Genomic DNA, 14,408 nt, shown 5'->3' on the forward strand with positions numbered 1-14,408 from the left:
CGGCTGGAGAGGGAGGAGGGGGGCCGGGGGAGCGCGCCGGGAGGGCGGAGGAGGAGCCGGGGAGAGAGGGGAGGAGGAGGAGGCGGGGAGAGGGAGGCCGGCGCGGGAGGCAGGGGAGGGGCCTGCAGAGAGGAGGGGCGGGGAAGGGGGGGTGAGGCAGCCCAAGCCTCCCACCCACCCTCTGCGTTCAGCACCACAGGCAATGGACAGCGACGGAGGGCGTGTGTGTGTGTGTGTGTGTGTGTGTGTGTGTGTGTGTGTCTGGGGGGCGGGGTTCTGGGGGTCATTCAGCAGCATCGTCCACGGTGCCCCCGCCCCCCACCAACACAGTCTCTGATCCATACAAGGACCAAAGAGGCGAAAGAGCTACAAATAGTTTCAGGCTCCCAGAACTGGAGGGGGAGGGCAAAAATGTTTTTAGCCAGAGTCAAGATCCAAATTCACATGCCAGGCCTGCAGACACAGCCTCACAGAGCCAGCCAGAAACAACCACAAAGGCAGCCATTAATAATAATAACAATGCAGCACTTATCGCGTGCCAGACATTGTTACAACATTTTTAGTAAGTGCTTGACACGTGTTGACATAACGGACCCGCCTGAAGACCCTGTGAAGGAAATGCTACTCGTCCCATTTTACAGATAGGGAAACTGAGGCACAAAATGGTAAAGTGCGCCTTCAGGTTTACCCTCCACTGCTACGCCACACACGGCCCCAGACTCAGGGGCTGGCAAGAAGTCAGGAAGTGAGTTGCAAAGGATCGGGCAGCATCGGGAACACAAACTCACAAATCCTGAAATGGAGAACAGACACACACACACACACGTGCACAGCCATGCACAGGCTTCACAAACCCACATCACTAGTTAAAAGCCCCCAATCCCACCTTAGGGTCCACTCCCGCCCAGGACAGGAGGTGATAGAAGATTTCTCCTCTGCAGACAGGAAGCAGGAGGCAGACCCTGCTCTGGCCAGTGGCCCATGCCCATCACCACCCGTCCTGGCTGGACACCCTCAGGCTCGCTGCCAGGAGGGGGAGAGACGACCCAGCTCCAGCTGCCTGCGATTTCCCATGCTTGGGCTTGGGCTCTGGGAGGTGAGGAGAAGTCTGGGGCAGCCAAGAATTGGTGGGCTCCAGCCTCCCGAAGACCCACCGAGGGGCACTGGTAGCCAGCCTGGTCTTCTGCGGTGCAGATGGTCAGACTGACGTGTGGACTTCCACGGCAGGAGGTGGACAGATGGCCAGAATGACTGTAGTGCCTGCCCCTCCCCACCAGGAAGCAGGAGTCTCCCCTCCCCCTCAACTGCCAGGGAGGAAGCAGTGCCCCATCCCCCGACCAACCTGGACCCCCCTCTCCCCTCCCCTGCTCAGGAATGGGTCCCCAACCCTCTGGACAGGATTCTATTCCTGACAATATTTCTCCTGTCACCCCCACCCTCCTCTGGTCCCTGTGATGGAGGCCTGGATTCCTTCTCTGGTGCCATGGAAGTGGCCACAGGAGGGACAATTCCTACAGCCACGGGGTCCCCTAATCCCCTGGGCTTTTCTTTGTTATATGTTTTTGGCTATGCTGAGTCTTCATTGTGGTGCACAAACTCTCGTTGCCAAGCATGGGCTCTGGAGTGCATAAGCTCAGTAGTTGTGGCATCTTAGTTCCTGGACCAGGGATCGAACCCATGTCCCCTGGCAGGCAGATTCTTAACCACTGGGCCACCAGGGGAGGTGCCCGGCTCCCATTCTCGGGCTTTTCAATTAGGACTACCCTTAGTCCTTTCTAGCACAGTATAGCCTGGGTCCTGTCTTCCTGGGGCTCGTCTCAGTACTCCCCTGTGGGGACCTAAATTCAATCACTTTCTGTAGGGTGTTAACTTTGACCCCTGGTGTAAGGTATGAAAGTAGTGAAAGTGTGAGTCACTCAGTCGTGTCTAACTCTTGTGACCCCATGGACTGTAACCCACCAGGCTCCTCTGCCCATGGGATTCTCCAGGCAAGAATACTGGAGTGGGCAACCATTCCCTTCTCCGGGGGAATCTTCCTGACCCAGGGATCAAACCTGTTATCTCCTGCATTGCAGGCAGATTCCTACTGTCTGAGCCACCAGGGAAGGTGTGAGGTCTAGCCATAGTAACTTTTGCTAGCGTCCAACTCCAGCATTATTCACAGGGCGTCTGACCTCAGGCCCTCTGTTACAATCTGTGGCTTCCGCATGAGTCTTGTTTTTTTTTAAATATTTATTTATTCATTTGGCTGGGCTGTATTAGTTGCAGCATAAGAGATCTTTTTAGTTACAGCATGTGGGATCTAGTTCCCTGACCAGGGATTGAACCTGGGTTCCCTGGTGGCTCAGACAGTTAAGCGTCTGCCTATAATGCAGGAGACCCAGTTTCAATCCCTGGGTGGGGGAAGATTCCCTGGAGAAGGAAATGGCAACCCACTCCAGTATTCTTGCCTGGAGAATTCCATAGAGGAGCCTGCTGGGCTACAGTCCATGGGGTTGCAAAGAGTCAGATACTTTGTGACACTGAGCGACTTCACTTTCACTTTCCCCCCTGCATCAGAAGCATGGAGTCTTAGCCACTGGACCACCAGGGAAGTCTCCCATGACAGTCCTTTCCAGCCATATCCTTTCCTCTGAGGCTCAATCTCCTTATCATCCCACTGAGCCCTCACCCAAGATCCAGAGTTTCCCACTGGGGTCTAACCTGAGCTCATGTGCAAACGTCTAACCTCGAAGTCTTCCCGTGGAGGATGAACTTCAGTCTTCCTCGGAGGGCCTAACTTCCTTTCTTTTCTCTGAAATCTACACTGCAATTCCACTTCAGTCCCACTCCTGGGTCTGACTTTGGATCCCCAGTCCCCAGAGTCCCCTCCCTCAGTTCTTCCGGGGAAATCCAGCTCCTGACATTCAGCCTGGCACATCGTGGGCCCTCGTCAAACGCTTGCCGAACAAAACGATGGAGACGAGTGTGAGTTTGGTTCCTCTGGATATAGAAATCATCGTCACTGAGCAATTCTCATGGAGGGTGAGATCATCCCATTTTCAGATGGGAACACAGAGGCACAGAGAGGGGAGTGCGGGTCACAGGGCACGCGGGGGCAGGCTCAGAGCAGGACCCACGGCTCCATCACCCCGGGGGTGGATCTGGGGGGGGACCAGCCCCTCCTTCAGGATGTTCCCCCCGCCATGTAGGTGAGCGCCCCAAGGCATTACTTCAGACTTGGGGTGGGCAGTGAGTGGGTGCTCAGGAAGCCAGGGTCTCGGCAGGCCCGGAACCCACCCTGTCCCCCATCTTCTGTGGCTGACGTCTCCTCTGCTCCACTTGACGCCGAAGCCGGGTCAGGACCAGCTCTGAGGCCTGGATCAGGCTGTGCTGTGGGGAACGAGAGGAGGAGGAAGGAGGCGGGCAGAGGTGGGATGCAGCTGGAGGGGTACGGGTTACACCACCCCCCTCAAAGCTGGAAGCTTAGCCACGACCAGAGGTTGGAGAGAGGACCACCACGTAGGGGGTGGGAACGGGCCTCCATGATGTGGTGAAGGTCAGACTCAGGGGCATGGCCTTCTGTGAATTTCCAGCAGGAGGGACAAAGCCCAGCCCCAGATGTGTGGGTCTGAGGTTAGAACCTGGGGCGGAGGGGAAGGGGAAGAATCAAAATGAAGGGGAGCTCGAGTTACATGGGAGCAAGGACTGACCACTGAACAGAGGCTGAGGTTAGACCACGGCAGATGGGGACAAAGGTGAGACCCTGGCAGAAAAGGTCAGGCCCACAGGACCAAGAAGGAGCAGACCACAGTGGACAAGAGAGGGATGGAGCCAGACCCGGGTTGGAGGGTCTGAGGTTAGATCCTGAGACAGGGACAGAGTGCAGAGGTCACTGCGCAACGGCTTGAAACAGAACACGGCAAGAGGCTAGTGTATGTGAGCGAGGTGGAGGGGAAGCCCCTTGCACTCTGGCCCAGCCTCAGATCCCTCCTCATCCTTCATTCCATGCACTGTGGTTCAACCTCACGCCTTTTCCCTGGGGCCCGGCCTCTATCTCCATGTGGTCTAATCTGGACCATTCCCCTGATGGCAAGGCTGAAGGAAGAGGCCCCAGCAAAACCTTCAGAGGAGGCAGTAAGGTTAGACTCCAGCAGACAAGCGCTCAGGTGAGGAGCCTGGAGTCAGGCCAGAGGGAGGGGGAAGGCAAACAGCAGATAAGGAGACAGAGATACCTCGTAGCTGAAGGGTGGGTGTCAGGTCACAGGGAGAAGGTCAGAGGTTATACTACACTGTGCTTAGTAGCTCAGTTGTGTTCAACTCTTTGCGACCCCATGGACTGTATAGCCTGCTAGGCTACTCTGTCCATGGGATTTTTTAGGCAAGAATACTGGAGTGGGTAGCCACTTCCTCCTCCAGGGGATCTTCCCAGTCCAGGGATCAAACCTGTCTCTTGAGCTGTAGACGGATTCTTTACCTGCTGAGCCATTGGGGAAATCTCATCTACATTAGTTGGAGGTTAAATAGAAAGGGATGGTTGTAGGCTGGACCTTGGACCATGGGAATGGGTTGGATGTTAAACCATAAGGGCAGTGAAGCTGATGTGGGAGGGTGAGAGGTCAAAGTACAGGAGAAGGCTGGCCATTTGACAGCAGGTCAAGGGCATGACCGCAGTGGAAAGTTCAGAGGTTAGACCAGAGTGGAAGGGCTCGAGGTTAAACTATGGCAGAAAGCTGGAGACAGGCTGGAAGTGAGATCCTGAGTAGAGTGAAGCGGACCACACATGAGGAAGAGGGGGTGCCTGCAGGGGGAGGGCTGAGGTCAGGGGGCAGTGGGAGGGTACAAATAGCTCAGGGGATGGATCCAGGCTGGGGAAGGGACAGAGTCAGACAGAGTGGGGGCACAGAAGGACAGAAGTGCGGGGGGCTGAGGAAGGCCCGGGGGACGGGGGTGATGGATGCCGCAGCCAAGCCCCCTTCGCCCCTCGCTATGAGGCCCCAGCCCCCTTCTCCTGGACCAAAAGGAGTCACACCCCACGCTCTGCACCCAGGAGGAGGCCTGCAGCCAAGACTGCCCCCCTTGCCCAAAGGTGGCCTCAGGCCCCAGAGCTCCCTCTCCCCTGAGGACACGCCCTCACTAAGGCGGGTGAGAAGTTCCACCTCAGGGCCCCCGGCTACCTGCAGGATGTGCACGCCCTTCAGGGAGACCACGGCCAGCTCGCGCAGGCCGTCCCCGGTCAGGTCCACATGTGCCATGGCCAGCAGGGGGCTGGAGAAGCCCCGCCGCCACAGCAAGCGGAAGCCATGCTGGTCCCCGGGGAGCCCACGCCCGGGGCCACAGTACTTGTAACAGAGCAGCTCCTGCAGGGGTGGGGGGTCAGGGTCACACGGTGGGCATCGGGGTCACGGTGGCGGGGAACCAGGGTCACACAGGGGGACTGGAGTCACATGGGGGGATCAGAGTCACACGGGGTTGAGGTCACATAGGGTGGTCAGGGTCACACGGTGGGCGTCAGGGTCACGAGGGGATCAGGGTCACACAGGGGGATGGGGTCACATGGGGGTCAAGGTCACATGGGGGTCAAGGTCACACCGGGGGATCAGGGTCACATAGGGCTCAAGGTCACATTGAGGGGTCGGGGTCACACGGGGGGGTTGGGGTCCCACGAGGGAAGGCAAGCGTGACAGTCCCACCCCTTGGGCCCCACCTGTCCATAGGTGGCCACCAGTACTTCCGGCCGCCCATCCAGATCGATGTCGGTGACCAGGCCACAGAGGACGCTGTCAAACTGGTCGCTGCCCGGCAGGAGAAGCTGGTCTTCGAGCCCCCGGCTCAGCAGGTCGCTGGGGGTCAGAACACAGCAAGAAGACTGGAGTCAAGTGCAGTGCCTGCCACCCTGAGCACCAGATCCTCACGTGTCAGGTCTGGAGGCTCTGTTCCTGCTGAAGCCTGGACACCCTCGTCTCCAAGCTGACCATCCTCCTATGCACCTAGAGGTGCCCAAGGCATCTCCGATCCGGACACTCACACGGTCCCCTGAAGGTGGGATCATCTCACTCCCATGTGGAAACCCACACCATTCCTTCTGGTGACCCTGTCACCTCCAGTCTGGACACCCGCATAATCCTCTGGAGCCTGAGAGCTCGGACCCAACACTGGACACCTTCACGGCCCACCAAGTATGCACAGCTGGCTTGCACTGGCTCACAGGAGCTGACTGGGACATTTTCAGAAACTCTGAGAGTGTGTTGGCATTGTGTCAGTGACTCGAAATCCCACCGTGGTGAGAGCATTGAAGTGGGCAGACGCTACAAACCAGGGCTTTCTCCCACACAGAGCCAGTGGTTAAATACCTGCAACATGTTCTGTACCCCAGGGAGCTTTCCAGGTGGTGGCAGGGGTAAAAGAACCCACCTGCCAATGCAGGTTTGACCCCTGGGGTGGGAAGATCCCCTGAAAGAGGGCATGGCAACCCATTCCAATACTGTTGCCTGGAGAATCCCATGGACAGAGGAGACTGGCAGGCTACGGTCCATGGGGATCGCAAAGAGTTGGACTGAATAACCGAGCACACATCCCCATCCCAGATGGGGCTGGACATCTCAGTTCCCACCCCGAGGTCTCAGCACGTCTCCTACAAGTTCTAGATTTAAACACTTGGTGCTTCTCTCCCTGGGACACGGACATCTTTACCCACCCAGCCCTGAACCACCACACCCAAAGCTTTCCTTTCTGCAGAGAATGAACAGGTTAGGCCGTGGTGCAAAGGCATGGGGCCCGCCCGCCCCCATGTGCCCCTCACCGGTACACCACTGCCGGCTCCAACATGCTGGCCACCAGCACGCTGTATTCCTCCCGCTGTGGCCTGTCCTCTGTCTCTGGAGAAGGAACAGAGGTGGGGGAGGTGTGAGGGGACAGGTCCCAGGTCCCTCCTCCCCACCCCTCCATACCTGAGAGGAACACAGGTTAGGCTTCTGGTAGAAAGGCTTGACGATGCGTTGGTTACAGGTGGAGGGTTAGAGGTTAGACCACGAGAGGAGGATGGAGGTCAGAGGTCAGGAGGAGGAACAGGTGTTGGATAACAGTTTAAAAAGCCCAAGGTTAGGGGACTTCCCTGGTGGCCCAGGAATTAAGACTGTGCTTCCAGTGCAGCAGATGCAGGTTTGATCCCTGGTTGGGGAACTAAGAACTAAGATCCCACATGCCATGAGGTGCAAAGTCAAGACAAAATTCAAGGTTAGACCACCAGGTTATATGAGAACATGGTTAGATGAGAATATGAAAGTCCTCAGATCACCGTAGGGGTATCAGGAGTAAACCACAGGAGGAGGGATGGAAGACAGACCACAGAGGTCAGACCAAGAGAAACACCAAGGACTTCTCTGGTGGTCCTGTGGTTAAGAATCTGCCTTGCAATGCAGGAGACACAAGTTGGGGAACTGAGATCCCACACGCCACAGAGCAACCAAGTCTGAGCGCCGCAACTAGAGAGTTTGTGCGTAGCAAGGAAAGATCCCGTATGCCACAACTTAGACCCAACACAGCCAAATAGAGAAAGAAAAAGAAAAACACGAGAGACGGACAGACCAGAGTAAGAGGAACAGATCAACACGTGGAGGGAAAGGAGAGACCGCGAGTCCGGGGACAGTGCTGAGTCCATGAGAAGAATTTGGGTCTGAATGGCAGCAAGACAAAGAATGCAAGTCCTGAGGCCCGAGATGGGGATCAGGGGAAGTGACACAGAGAGGGGTAAAGGTTAGAGACACCAAGGGGAAGGTGGAAGTTCAACTCCAGGGTAAAAGGTCAGGTTAAAGGTTAGACCACCACCGGGCTAAGTAGCTGGGAGTGAAATTCAGGAGCGTGGGGGGAGGGAGGGGGCACAGTAACTCCTGGGCCGGAGTGGGGCACCCAGGAGGAAAGGAGGAAGGAACTGTGGGAGCCGGACGTTTAGGGAGAGGGGTACAAACGTGGGTGGGGGGAGCCGAGCCCACGTCCGGAGCTCACCCTCGGGGGCCGAAAGGCTGAACACGATCACTCGGGAAATGGGGCCGTCCTGAATGATGGTCCACGTCTGCAGGACGTCTGTGTGGAGAGCGAGGACTCAGGGCCCCGCCCTCAGCACTGAGTGCCCGCCCCCGCCCCGGGCCCCACCCCCAGGCCTGAGAGCCGGCCCCGCCCCCAAGGCCCCGCCCCCAGCCTGGAGCGCCCACCCCGCCCCAAGGCCCCACCCCCAGTCCTGAGCGCCGGCCCCACCCCCAAGGCCCCGCCCCTAAACATGTCCGAGCCCCGCCCCGTCATCACCTCGACTCTGCTGGTCCACGTGGGCGACGCGGACATAACCGCTCTGACAGCCCAGAGCTGAGAGTCGCCGGGATGTGCCGGGCAGATTGTGCACGTCAAGCCACAGGACGCTGGGGGTGGACAGGTGGACAGAGGGGCCCTCGGGTCGTCACCAGGTCCCAGCCCCCACCCTCCACCTCCGCCTCCCTACAAGCATCCACCCTACCCTTCCCCCCAGAAGAGCCTTGGGCCTCCGCTGGGCTTGATTTCCCTAGGGCTCAATTCCCACCACTAGGATTTCTCGGAGCCCGCCTGCCCCGGTCCCTGCTGGCCTGTCGAGGGCTCGCCTACCTACTGGTCAGGTTTGTGAGCTCTGGGAAGAGGTTTTCCACAGGCTGTTCTTCAAACTGATGCAGTCCCTCGTTCTGGGGGAACAGAGACCCACCACCCGCTTGGAGTCAGTGGCTGGTCTCACACACCGCCCCCCCCACGCCCCGACCCCAGTCCACGGTGGCTCCAGCAGGGCTGCCTACCACGCCTCCTCCACCTCACCTCCTTGTACAGATGAATGGCTGGGTCATTCCCACTCAGGAGAAACACGGTCTCCAGTTGATCCCCGACCTGGACCCTGAAAGCAAAAAACTCTAGAACCCCAGTACGGTGGACCTTGAGTGTGGTAGAGTTCGTCAGTTTTAAAACCCTCCTCTTGAAAAAACTCTTGCTTGCGAGAACCCTGTCATTCTAGGCTTCAGACACTGGATCCACAGCGAAGATGCAGAACTGTAGAAACTGACCCCTGAAGAATCACAGGATTGTAGAGCTTTCCAATCTCAGAAACTCAGCACGTTAGAACCTTCTGTTTCTAGAGCCCTCACCTGCTAGAATCTTCATTCTGGATGTGGGTTCAGGAATGAACATGGAGCTCTGAGAATGGGCTGCAGAACCTCAGAACACTAGCATCTCTTTACCCTAGAACCCCAGTGTTCTAGAAATTCTGTTTTCTGTCTCCTTCAAGACACTAGAACTTTTGGGAATTGCCATCATGATATTCAGACTCAGAATTGGTAGACTATCCAGATCATAGAACCCAGAATATTATGGGTTAGAAACTTCAGTTTCTCAAACTTTCATCTGATAGACCTGAGGTTGGCAAATTATGACCTGCAGGCTAAATCTAACTCACTGTTTTGTTTGGTCATGCCACATGGCTTGCACGGTCTTAGCTTCCTGACCAGGGATCGAACCCATGCCCCCTGCTGTGGGAGTGCAATCTTAACCAAGGGACCACCAGGGGAGTCTCTCCCCTGTTTTTGTAAATAAAGTTTTATTGGAACACAGCCACACATATTCATTTATACAGTTTCCATGGCTGCCTTCTTGTTACAGAGGCCAACCTGAGTAGCTGTGAGACAGACTAAATAGAAAATGTTTGGCAACTCCCGTGCTAGAACACTGGTGTTCCAGAATGGGATTCTTATATTTTGGGATCCTAGAACATCAGTACTCGACATGGTCTGTATTCTGTCTCCTTGAGATATGATAATGTTAGGACCTTAATATTACAGAATCTCAGAATCATCAACTGTAGATCTTTCAGATCTTGGAATCTCAGAGCTAATAACTCAAGAAAAAAAAAAAAGCATTTCTGGATCTTGGAATGCCTTAATCTAGAATATCAAAACTTAAGAGTTCTACATGTCTGGAAATGAGGCACTCAATTAACCCTCAAATTATCTAGTTCAGGGGCTTCCCTGGTGGTTCAGACAGTAAAGAATCTGCTTGCAATGCAGGAGATGCAGGTGCGATCCCTGAGTCAGGAAGGTCCCCTGGAGAAGAGAATGGCTACCTACTCCAGTATTCTTGTCTGGAGAATTCCATGGACAGAGGAGCCCGGTGGGCTACAGTCCATGGGGTCACAAAGAGTCGGACACGACTGAGTGACTAACACCATCTAGTTCAGGGATTGCAAAATGGTAGCCCATCAGCTGAGTATGGTCCACGGCTACCTTAAATGCATGATGCTCTAAAAAACAAAACGAGTCTGATTGTTTATAGGTAGGTTTGTGGTCTTCAGTATGCTACAGCCTCTGCTCTCTCAACACGCGCGCGCACACACACACACACGTGCGCACATACACTCCTTAATGAATCAAGCCTGTGATTTACTTACTCTGCATGGCATAGTTGGAAAGGAGTGAACTGGAGCTCCAGGTTCAGGCAGCTCTCTGCAGGGGGAGTGGAGGCAGTTAGGTACCGGGGATGGGACTGCATCCCCCACCCTTTCCCCATCCCTCCTTCCCTCCGGGCCACACTTACGGGCAATGGAGTCGAGGTTGTACTCAGAGCCAGGCTCGTAGTCACAGTAAATGTTAAGGAAGGGGCTGCCTTTGTCCCCAGAATCCTGGGAGAGGAGACTGGCCTCAGGGGAAGGCAGAGGTAGCAAGAGGGATTTGGGGAAGACTCAGTAAGGAGGAGAAAACGGATAGATGAATGGGCTCCAGGTACCTTAATGAACGTGATCCCCACAACCAGACCCCGCTTTGGGGGTGACTTGTTGAAGGTGTCAATGGAGACAATCTCTGCATCCACTGGGAGAGGAGAGTTCAAAGTTCACATTTCAGGCAGGCTCGTGACCCCAATATTTCCAACCACGGTGACCCCTGACCTCTACGGCTCAGTCATCTCTGACCACCACAAATTATGACTGTTGGGTCCCAATGGGTCCTGCTCACCATCACCAGGGTAGGAGTAATCCTGGTTTCTGAGTCATCCTGAACCCGAACTACTTCAGGCCCCTATTATCCCTGTCTTCTGACCCCAGTGCCTCCAGATCACCAGCTTCGACCCCCTTCAATCACCATCACCCTGATCCCATTCGCCCATCACGGTGACCTGGGTCAAGACAGAGCCTCAGAAACCTCAACACTACGTTCCGAGCCCCCAGCCCGACGGCGCCACGCACCGGGAATGTAATTGAACTGCAGCTCCTTGGCCACGGGCCGGATTTTCTGTCGGAGGTCTTGGTAGCGGAAGCCTAGCACCTTGCCTTTAAGGGTGGCGGCCAGCAGCTCCCCGCGCCCGCCCGCGCCTCCTGCCAGCCCATACACGTTGCTCTGTGACGAGAAGCGTGTGAAGCTGTCCTCGCGCAGCGGGCAAGGCCCTGCGGCCATGGCCGCCTCCCCCATCATGTCCCTCAACCACTCATTCCCAGAGCCCCCACAGCGGCCTGCTCTACCCGTGGATCGCCGGGCACCCGCGGGGCGCGCAGACCGATTACGTGAAGAAGCTGCCGTCGCTGCCCTTTACAAAGATGGCCGCCAGCCGGGCTGCCCTCCAGACTTTGCTTTAACGCGCTTGCGCGCTCCTGCTTGGTCCTTTTCAGGGCCGAGGCTACTGCGATTTGCAGATGATGACCTAAAGGCTGGACGTGGTAGCCCTTGCTCTGGGATATGCTGAAAGCAGAATAAGAAACACAAAACTAAGTATAACCTTTACATGCCAGGAACTAAGTGCTTATTTATCAATTTACTTAAAACCCACAAGTAGGCAGAGGCAGATACTATGTCTGACCGATCAAGAAATTGAGGCACAAAATAATTTGTCTTAGATCGGCTAGAAGCCGCAGTCAGTATTGGAGCCCAAACAAGATAGCGCCATAGTTTATTGTTTCAATCACATCACTTTCAACTTTTTTTTTTTTTTTGCCTCATAGTGCTGTATACGGGATTTTAGTTCCCCCATCAGGCACTGAACCAGACCGTAGGCAGTGAAAGCGCTAGTCCTAACCACTGGACCACCAGGGGATTCTCTACCATCACCTTGAAAGTGGTGAAGTGCATTCTGCTTACCCCAAGGAAACAGTTCTAGCTATCTGTCCTGGCAAATAACCTTCACCTTATTTACTGAAAAAGCCTTGGTGGCTCAGATGGTAAAGAATTTGTCTACAATGCCAGAGACCCGGGTTTGACCTCTTGGTCAAGAAGATCCCCTGGAGAAAGGAATGACTATCCACTCCAGTATTCTTGCCTGGAGAATTCCATGGACAGAGGAGCCTGGTGGGCTACGGTCCATTGGGTCCCAGAGCCAGACAGGACTGAGCAACTAACATTTCACTTTTTCTTTCTTTACTGAAAGCTGACTTTATGTCAGTCATGTTGGCTGATGATCTCACTGAATCCTCACAGCTACCCTATTCTTGTTTCCCTTCCTTCATTTATTCAACATGTATTGAGCACTTACTCTGTGCCAAGATATCCTTTATGAATTTATCTCAATAAACTCTTGCAACAACCCTGGAAAGAAGTTTATTACCCCAATTTATAGAAAACGAAACGGAGGCTGGGGAAGAATAAATTCCTTGACTGATGCGATAGTAAGTGCTGGAGAAAGGATAAGGTCTTCTGGGATTCATGTATATATGTGTTTGTCCTTAGAAGAGCATCAAGGGTGTGGGGACTCTGTGTATACAGGTATGTTATTTCCAGAAGACACGAATTGGCCAGCTGTCCTGGCCACCTTGAATAATATTCTGTCACCTGCTTCCAGGCAGAAAGAGAACATGCACACACGCATGCAAATGCAGACTGCAAGACCCATGAAGGCAGTGAGTGGATCTCCTTTGTTCACAGTCAAATCCCCAAAACCTGGACCACAAGGCCTGACATGAAGTGAGCATTTAGTAAATATGTTAAGATCCCCAAACTATGTACCAGACCCTTTGCCAAGCAGCTGGGACACTGTTGCCTAAGAAGCATGAGAAGAGAGTTTTCCAAGGCAGATTTCGATCTGGAAGGTGATGAAAAGAAAGGAGTTTGTGTCAAATGCAGGTCTAGCTATGTTGGTTAGTGCTGTAACCCCAGGGACTGTACCAGGGCATGGTACACAGTAGGTGCTTAACAGATACTCCGGGATTAAATGGGGGGAGGGGAGTCTTCTTCCACTTCTAAAGAATGTATTCTTCAGGCTTTAAAAAAATAATCTATTTGGCTGTGGCAGGTCTTAATCACAGCATGTGGGATCTAGTTCCCCGACCAGGGTTCTAACCTGTGTCTCCTGCTTTGGAAGGCAGACTCTTAACCACTGCACCACCAAGGAAGTCCCTTGAGCACTTTTAATCTGATTTTAAAGCACAGCCAGGGTTGAAAATCACTACACTACTTAGCCTTATGCAAGTGCCATGGCAGACATTGGTAATCAATCTGAGGTCTCAGGAGTCTTAACTGAGCTCGAGGCAGCCATTATCAATTGATTAAGAGCTGTGGGAGAAGCCGGAGAAGGCAATGGCAATCCACTCCAGTACTCTTGCCTGGAAAATCCCATGGATGGAGGAGCCTGGTATGCTGCAGTCCATGGGGTTGCTAAGAGTTGGACACGACTGGGCGACTTCACTTTCACGTTTCCCTTTCACGCGTTGGAGAAGGAAATGGCAACCCACTCCAGTGTTCTTGCCTGGAGAGTCCCAGGGACAGGGGAGCCTGGTGGGCTGCCGTCTATGGGGTCGCAGAGAGTCGGACACGACTGAAGCGACTTAGCAGCAGCAGCAGCAGCGGGAGAAGCGGAGGGGGACAGAGGAGCAGGGCAGAGTGTCACATAGAGGCCACTCTCTTGACACAGGGCGAGCCTGAACCTCTCTCGAGCTCCTTCCAGGCTCGAGGCTGGAGCAGCTCTCTGGGGAGCCTGCCCTGGTTTCCCAGGCAGCCCCAGTTCACATCCTGATGTCATACCAGTGACACCAAGTCCACCTTCTGGCACTGGCCCTCCTCTGGCTGTCCTCCCACCCCCAGTGGGGACTGGCCTGGCCCAGGGCCGGCTGGAGGCACGCACACACCAGGCCGTCCACTAACAGAGAGGTCCACGTGCTGGATCAGGAGGAGGAGGTGGTTGGGCCCTGCCCTCCTTCCCTGGGCAGAGGGCTCCTGCTGTTTGCGCTCCCCCCCACACACACACCCACCTGTCCCCCTGATCCACCTGCCAAAGCCGCTCCCTCCCCCGCCTCTGACAGATGGAACAGTGCCACTGGGGCTTCCGGCCTTCCCTCCAGGGAAGCCCGGATGTGGGGTGTGAGGCTGGGAGACTTGGTGTGCCTCCTCCACCGTTTATTTTTTGGCCTTGGCTTCCCTGGTGGCTCAGGTGGTAAAGAATCTGTCTGC

The 14,408-nt window shown here is 55.0% G+C and overlaps 1 protein-coding gene across 2 annotated transcripts; it reads right to left on the reverse strand.

The window, feature by feature from the left end:
• Positions 1-2,968: 2,968 nt before the first annotated feature.
• On the reverse strand, positions 2,969-11,538 carry KPTN (kaptin, actin binding protein). 2 transcript variants are annotated; one of them, XM_005219311.4, is made up of 12 exons: positions 11,222-11,538; positions 10,765-10,847; positions 10,576-10,660; positions 10,430-10,484; positions 8,812-8,887; positions 8,611-8,684; positions 8,281-8,390; positions 7,984-8,061; positions 6,782-6,857; positions 5,687-5,822; positions 5,157-5,339; positions 2,969-3,367 (listed from the first exon to the last, which is right to left on the reverse strand). In XM_005219311.4, the coding sequence occupies exons 1-12, from the start codon at positions 11,445-11,447 to the stop codon at positions 3,209-3,211; spliced, it is 1,341 nt and encodes a 446-aa protein (XP_005219368.1). In that variant the 5' UTR covers positions 11,448-11,538; the 3' UTR covers positions 2,969-3,208. The 2 variants fall into 2 exon arrangements, with proteins under 2 accessions (XP_005219368.1, NP_001069473.1); NM_001076005.1 differs by having other exon boundaries at positions 2,969-3,372; positions 11,222-11,500.
• Positions 11,539-14,408: the final 2,870 nt, after the last annotated feature.

Source organism: Bos taurus, chromosome 18 (assembly GCF_002263795.3).
Source record: "Bos taurus isolate L1 Dominette 01449 registration number 42190680 breed Hereford chromosome 18, ARS-UCD2.0, whole genome shotgun sequence".
Lineage (NCBI taxonomy): Eukaryota > Metazoa > Chordata > Mammalia > Artiodactyla > Bovidae > Bos > Bos taurus.

Excerpts from the sequence above, each read along its gene's own strand:
- KPTN (XM_005219311.4), bottom strand. The coding sequence starts at position 11,447 with ATGATGGGGGAGGCGGCCATGGCCGCAGGGCCTTGCCCGCTGCGCGAG. Across the intron at positions 10,485-10,575 it reads CAACCTCGACTCCATTGCCC|AGAGCTGCCTGAACCTGGAG; the intron begins GTAAGTGTGGCC and ends CTCCCCCTGCAG. Across the intron at positions 8,685-8,811 it reads CCATTCATCTGTACAAGGAG|AACGAGGGACTGCATCAGTT; the intron begins GTGAGGTGGAGG and ends CTGTTCCCCCAG.